A 7,319-nucleotide genomic window follows, 5' to 3' on the forward strand; every position below is an offset into this window, starting at 1 on the left:
AACAAAGCTCTACTTTTTATTTATTTTTTTTTACCTTTATTTAACCAGATATGTCAACTGAGAACCAATTCTCATTTACAATGACAACCTGGCCAAGAGGCAGTTATCCAATGCACAGGAGTCACAAATATATCAATAAAAAGTTTAATAATGCAGTACTAGACCCCTACCGACATATTGGCTGGCAGATATTATCAGCCGATATTGTTTTTTTCCGGTATAAAGGGCAAAAAGGCTTGTTTATCTACTTTTATTTATACCTTATTTTTTCAGTGTTCATTTCTAGTATTGGTTGACAATGTAGCCTATATGTTAAATTATTTAACATATTAAATATGTTTAGCTTAAATACCCTGATTCCAGCTCAGAAACTCACTATATTGGCAGCCAAATCAGTAATCTCAATTTTTTTCCCTCAAAAAAACCTTGTCAGTCGGGCTCTAGTCACAGATTTTTTTGCTACATTTGACATTTTAGCAGAAAACTAATCAAATGCGTTCTCAGTGAACATTTTTCTCACTAATATTTTTGCGACTTACCACATACATAAATTAACAAAGTTTCCCCATATTAAAGAACCAGTGTGTAGGATTTGGTGGCATCTAGTGGTGTAGTTTCACATTGCATTTCACTCACTTGCAATTCACTCACACTCAGAGAAATAACAGTGGCTGTAAAACGCCGAAAAACGCAAACAGCCCTATCTAGAGCCAGTTTTTGGTTTCTCCTTCTGTAGAAACATGGAAGCCTCCACGGAGGGCAACCTCTCATTCTAGGGTAACAAAAACACTATGATTCTAGGTGATTATACACTAATTAAAACATAGAATATGTTCTGATGCATATTATATGCCAAATCTGTCAATCTCCTAAATGTTACACCCTTTAATAGAAAACAAAATCTGGACGGCATTTCCTTCAAATGTATTTGCAACAACAATTAGTTGTTGTTTATAAAGTAAATGTAATTTCAAGGTGACAGAGTTTAGCTTTCTGCTCAGTGGTCACATTTTCACCAGAGGTTTCATCAAGCTATAACATAATAAACACAAATGTGTATATTTCACTATTCTATCGGAATCAAGACTGTAAACCTAGGTTGTAAATAGCATTACCTATAGAAAGCATGTTATGTTATACATTATGTTAGTAACTGTGTGTTATGTACAGTCCACCGGGCCCATACATTTCAGACAAATCAAGATACAGGTGCTGTGGATTGCATTAAGGTTTCTGTTGACACTGTCCTTTCAGCCATCCGTGCTGTGTTCACTGCCTGCTCATGCCCAGGAGATGTTTGTCAAGACCGCAATGAAAAGGCTTAACCTTACGTAAGAGATTGTAACCCTAACCCACCCACTTAGGAGAACATCAGTGCACATTCTTGTCCAGAGTTGAGAGTCTTTACAAGAGACCGAACATAATTACTTTACATTCTCATACAATGTTTTTATGTCAGTGGCATTGAACATAACTTAACTAATCTACAGATGCCCCAGTTTGGCATTATGCAAAATGTTGAGCTGACAGTGTAGTAAAGATACTCACAATCTTCAGGTTGTCTTTTCTTGTCCAGTCCATACTAGTACTACTTTAAAATACAGAATAAGGCCATGGAAGCCACTGTGTTTAGTGGTAAGTTGTGATAAGGTTATTATGAATCCATGAAGGGAAAAAAGGAAAACCCCGCTACCACCACCAGCTGGCATGGAGGCTGGATAAACATGAGGTTTAAGTGCATCTTGTCATTCTCTCCCATGAGTAGCTGTCGTCCTGCAGCCAGGAGTCTCCTGCACGCAGCTTCAAAAAGGTTAAAACCTCCCATTCCCTCCAGCTGCTTGCTTCCTATCCCTGTCCATCTTCTCCGTAATGGATCAGTGCTGCTGGATCACTGAGGGACTCCAGTGGAAAAGAGCTAAGGGATTACAAAACCCTTCTATCAGCACATACACACCTCGTTGCTGCAAAAATCTCTCCCATAGTGTCACTCGCTCTACCACTGTTGTGCGATTAAGACCCCGAAGAAGAGATGAGCATTCACAGCTGTACTGCTGTAGTCCCTTATTTACATTATTATTACATTCATATTCTTCAGCCACTGCCAGTTTAAACATACACACAGTATTACAGTAGTAAGATGAACCTGCTGTATTGAACGTAGAAACTTTGATTTTATAGCAAGTTATAACATTTGATAATGTGATACTGACCAACCACAATAACTTATATTGCACATTTTGTAATGTTTACACCAAAAAAAACATTAAAGCTTAATGCCTTCAGTCTGTTACTAAGATAGACAGCCACTGTCAAAAAGACTTCTATTATTGCAAGTTTATAGATATCCTTTTTGTCTTTTGTTGTTACTCTGACCAAACTTTGAGTACATACACTCCTCCTGAGTAAAAGTAAATGATCGTCCAGTGTTTGAGATTTACCAAGTCGCCTCAGTCACTACAGCACTGTAGCACTTCATGCTCCTCATTAGAATACATTCAAATGAGGAGAGAACCAATGCTCGTGCATTGATCATTACTTTCCCAGCAATCAGATCAGTTCCTTGGCTTAGACCGCATTCTGCTCCAGTAAGGGCGGATGTTCTTTAGGCCGTTGTTGTGGTTCAGTCATTTGGTCCTGCTGCTGCTCAGGGGGAGGTGGCTGCTGCGGTGTCAGATCAGAGTTTAGAGTTTTTGCCTGAGGGGGCAACGCTGGTGTCGCCTGCTGTGGCTCTGGATTGGGCATCTCTTTCCTGTCGCTGGGCTGAATCTCCAGAGGTGGTGTGTCCTTGCAGCATAAGTACTGTTGCCAGATTTTCCTGAAGGCCGTGCGGAACTTCTTAATGCGGAAAGCGTAGACAATTGGGTTGACAGCAGAGTTGCCGTGGGTGAGCAGGATGGCGATGTAGAGGAGAACAATGGGCTTTTTGCACTCAGGGCAGAAGAGTGTGATGCAGTTGATGATGTGGAGGGGAAGCCAGCTGATGGCAAAAAGAAAAAGGACCAGGGCCAGCGATTTAGCAAGATTCAGTTCCTTGTCATAGTACTTGTTGGGGTCTGTGTGACTGGTGGTGAACTTCTTATTGTTAAGTTGCTTGTGGATCATGTAGAAGATCTCTGCGTAGATGACCAACATGAGCAGCAGCGGTGGCAGCACCCAGCCGAAAAAGTTGAAATAGACCATGTAGTCCATGCTGATGACGTTTTCGAACTGGCAGGTGATAATGAGGTCAGAGCTGATGGAACCGTTCTGCTGGAGGCGCCTCAGGTTGTTCCAGCCTAACATGGGTGTGAGTCCCACGATGAAAGCCACTGTCCAGCATATCACCACTGCCAGCCCAGCTCGCTGGGTGGTCACCACCCGCTTGTACCTGCCGGAGCAAACGACACAGCATCATGTCAGCACTTTCTTTCACAGCGCTGTCAGAGCATTCATGCTTTCTTTACTTAATTTTTCATTTTGGCAGTGTCCTTGGACTGACAAAATGTGTGATTCCTATTGTTTAAAATACAAAGCCCTTTGACACTTTACACACAGCTCCCTGCAGCACATATTTCCACTTGAATAAGACACGCTTTGCAAACCCTTATCAGTAAACCTTGCCCTTTGCAGCACTGCTGCTTTTCATGCTTCTTTTGTTCAGGGCGGCAAAACTAAATTACAGTTCTTAAAATTGGCTCAATATTGCCTACTAATTTATTACAGCGCTTCAGTGGACACAAGCTGCAGTTCTTGGCGTGCTACAACAGATTTTACAGGTTTGACTTTTTCATTGTTTATAGGGTTTTCTGGATAAGAAGTAGGAGGGAGAAAAAGGTGCAGAAGCTCTGAAATCGTATCACTGCTGTCCAGTAAACAAGATATGACACAGAGAGACTCATACTTGCCTAGAGGCGGGGATGAATACAGCTATCTGGTCCAATTCATGTTGGAAAGTGTGTAGTACAACAATTTATCCCCTTTGGATTATAAATGGCTATGTGCTGATGTTGTAATTGTAAGGGGAATATTGGGCATTACAATAACCTGACCTTTGCTTAAGTATAGCCGGAGGCAAAAGAAAACACTGCAATTTAGCCTGGCTGTCACAGATGCCATGTCTTGGATTAGTATCGATTAGGGATGTATGTGTTAACTTAGGTCTGTGTCTGCACAGCAAGAATATTGTTATTCACACACCGAGCCGCTCTGCTCCGAGGAGATCAGATACTGATCAAACAACGGGAAGTGTGAGAAAAAAAAAGGAAAAATCAAGTTGTGGAAAGGGAGCAGAGCAACTCCTAAGGCAGACACCATTATGCTTGGATGGTTTTATACTTAATAAGCATTCAAGAGCTAAAATTCCTGATAAAGTACTATCAAAAGCCTGGAAGTCGTAGACAGGAGATAAAAAGTTAACAGGCTAACACAGACAATATTCTCAGACAATAAATTCCCCTCTTCCACTAAGCTTATCTCCTCAGCCTTTCATCACACTTCTCAGTCTTTTGTTTCAGCCTGGCTGGCTGCTTCAAATACAATAAGGAGACTGAAAGTCATTGACAGCAAACCTGACATCTTTTGTGCCCTCCTGTATGCAACCCTACAGCCACACGTACACATTCTGTCACTGTACTAATCTTCCACACATATTAGCAATCTTGAGAACAGAGGACCTAATTGAAGCTGTTGGTTGATCAGCCATGCTCTGGTTAGCTGTCATGTCAGTGCTGGTGAGTCAGACCTATATGCATATGGGACTGACAGGATGGATGCATCCTGTGAAGTAAAACAAGACCCATGAGGACACTGATGCCCTGGAACACAGCGCTGGAGCTGTGCTGTTTGTGAGGAGGCTTTTTTTCCTGAGAAACAAAACAGTGCCATCACCACCATCCCTGCCACCTCTCCTTAAAGCGCAGACGGTGAGAATAAGTGAGTCTGTGAATCTCCTTATTTTCATGTGTGGATTACCTGGTCGGGATCTTGACCCTGAGATAGCGGTCAATTGCAATAGCTAGAAGGGCCAGGATTGAACTTTGCGTCAGCACCAGCACCGTGCACGCCACCAGCAGGCAGCTGTAAAAGTGAGTTTGGAGTCCAATGCTGATAGTGATGGCCAAAGGGATGACGAGAGCTCCCACTGCAATATCCGCCAGAGCCAGGGAGACGATGAAACAAAACGTGGTATCTCGCAACGATTTATTAATTTTCACCGCCCAAACCACCATTACATTCCCGATCACAGACGCGACTGCAATCACCACCTCCATCCCTATGTAGAGCGACTGCGCTGATAAAAGTGCTCCGGGCATCCTTGCAGATAATGATGTCCTTGATAAGATTGATTTCAGAGAAGCAGGCTTATAAGAAGCCAACAGAGCACAGAGCAGTCCTTTCTTTTTTGTCAGTGTAGTATTTTCCAAACGAGCTGCGCGTCCATCAGTTTCACGGTGCCCACATTCTCCTGGTTACCATAAATAACTGACAATAAAAATCCAGTTATTTTGAGAGTGGAGAAGCTCGTTAACCAGCAGCATATCTAAGGATGAGGGGGTTTTTCCTTTTGGAGCAGGTGTGGTGGTCCGGTGGCTGTTCGCTCCTGCTCTGTGTCCTGCGCCTCCACTTGGCTGAATACACCTGCTCCTAGTGAGAGCAGCATCCTTCCCCATGCGTTTTGATTTATCCAAGAGGGCGCTTCATCTTCATCAGTCTACGTTTTTTTTTTTTTTTTTCATTCAACAAAGCGGGTTTTAACAAAGCATCTTCTGGATGGAGGCGCGCACACTTGCATCAGCTGTGCAGGCGGGTGCCCCCTCTTTCTCTCTCCCTCGCTGTGCAGTAAGAGCGGTAATGCAGTTGTCGGAAATAGCTGTGGGATTTTTTCACACCTTTTCGAATCTGCTGACTTTGAGTCTCTAAAGTGTTATCTTGGTTATAGTTCATCCGATTCCGTTGCTGCGTGCGATTTCTTCATTTTCCGATGCAGGAATAAACGAACGCCGCTGTAGCCTTCCGCGGGACCGTCCCAAGGAAGTCAGGTAGTGCAGAGGTGATTTGAACTCGCACCTATTTTCTATCCTATACCGCCATGCGCGCCTTTCTCCCACACCCTTTCAGATGCTAGTGGACCTTGCTCTTTTGCCCCGTTGTTCTGATAAGAGGTGAGGCACTGAACTGCCAAAGCTGACAGAAAAATAACACAGATAAAGCTAAGGAAAATGTCATTAGCTTATAAACAATTCCTTAAGTGATAAAGGACTGAGTAAACAGTGGCACAATACACACTCACAATGTGAATTCCACTTTTTGTGCCTCTTTTACCAACTACACTTAATTCAAAACACCTCAGAGAAAAGTGCATCTGTAATGCAAATAGATATTCAGGTCATTCTAAATATATTCATGTGCTACAGACTTCAAAGACCTCCACTCTGAGCCTGCGCATAGCCCCATCCTCCAAACTAATAGGAAATCTATAAAAAAACAGGAGAGACCTATTGATCTGCCCTTTAAAAAACACATCTTTAGCTTTCTTTGAGGAAAAATGATATTTCCCTCTTCTGACTGGATCATTCAGGTGCAGTATCCCAGCGACATAATACCTGCCCTGTCAGAAAACAACCTTGAGTAGTCGAGTGCTGCAAACATACAGGAGTGAAGTACAGCACTGGCATCTTGAGCTCCCTCGCTGTGGTTCAGAGGTCAACAGCATGCAGCTGCTTGAACTCTCTGACCATGGCAGGATCTCTATTTTGACATCCACAGGCAGAGATTGACTGTGTAGACTGGATGAGAAGGCGTCCCAGATGGTGCACTGCGCTCACTCACTGTAACGTATGGAAGAAGGCAGAGGGGAAGTCCTGGCTTTCAGCTGACAGTTGGCACATGATTCAGAGTGAAACAAAAACAAAAAGCAAAGCAGGATAGAACTGTAGTCAATATTCACACCGGGAGACTGCATGATAGCAGGACGGCCAAGAGTCAGCAGGAGCTCCGCTGAAACAGTCTCCATCTGTGACCAGTATCATGGTTTAGAGATGTCAGTGTGAGGTTTAGAGGTCAGCCAATGTACAGTGAGGGAGGAAGCAGCCATATGGTCTGCTCGCGGTGATTGGCATCAGATCCACTTGTGACATTTTAATGAGCATAAGCGTGGTGGTAATGCCTGAGAAATCAATCATTGTAGAGCAAATGGTGTCAACTAACACACTTAGGCCTGAAATTAAGAGAGATTCTGAATGTTTTTACTTCGAAATAAGCCTCTCGGTCAAGGTGGGATTTCCTTCCTTTCCTTGCACTTTTTCAATTAGTTGTCAATCTGTACAAATTCCACTGTTATA

At 43.0% G+C, this 7,319-nt stretch overlaps 1 protein-coding gene across 1 annotated transcript; it reads right to left on the bottom strand.

Moving 5' to 3' along the window:
• Nucleotides 1-1,068: 1,068 nt before the first annotated feature.
• On the bottom strand, nucleotides 1,069-5,365 carry adora1b (adenosine A1 receptor b). Its single transcript, XM_035657068.1, has 2 exons — nucleotides 4,951-5,365; nucleotides 1,069-3,367 (listed from the first exon to the last, which is right to left on the bottom strand). The coding sequence occupies exons 1-2, from the start codon at nucleotides 5,289-5,291 to the stop codon at nucleotides 2,566-2,568; spliced, it is 1,143 nt and encodes a 380-aa protein (XP_035512961.1). The 5' UTR covers nucleotides 5,292-5,365; the 3' UTR covers nucleotides 1,069-2,565.
• Nucleotides 5,366-7,319: the final 1,954 nt, after the last annotated feature.

Source organism: Morone saxatilis, unplaced genomic scaffold, assembly GCF_004916995.1.
Source record: "Morone saxatilis isolate NCDOM2014 unplaced genomic scaffold, NCSU_SB_2.0 Contig15, whole genome shotgun sequence".
Classification (NCBI taxonomy): Eukaryota; Metazoa; Chordata; class Actinopteri; family Moronidae; genus Morone; species Morone saxatilis.

Bases quoted from the DNA above. Each gene is read 5' to 3' on its own strand.
- adora1b (XM_035657068.1), bottom strand. From the start codon at position 5,291: ATGCCCGGAGCACTTTTATCAGCGCAGTCGCTCTACATAGGGATGGAG. The intron at 3,368-4,950 runs GTAATCCACACA...TTGCTCCGGCAG, and splicing joins AGGGTCAAGATCCCGACCAG to GTACAAGCGGGTGGTGACCA.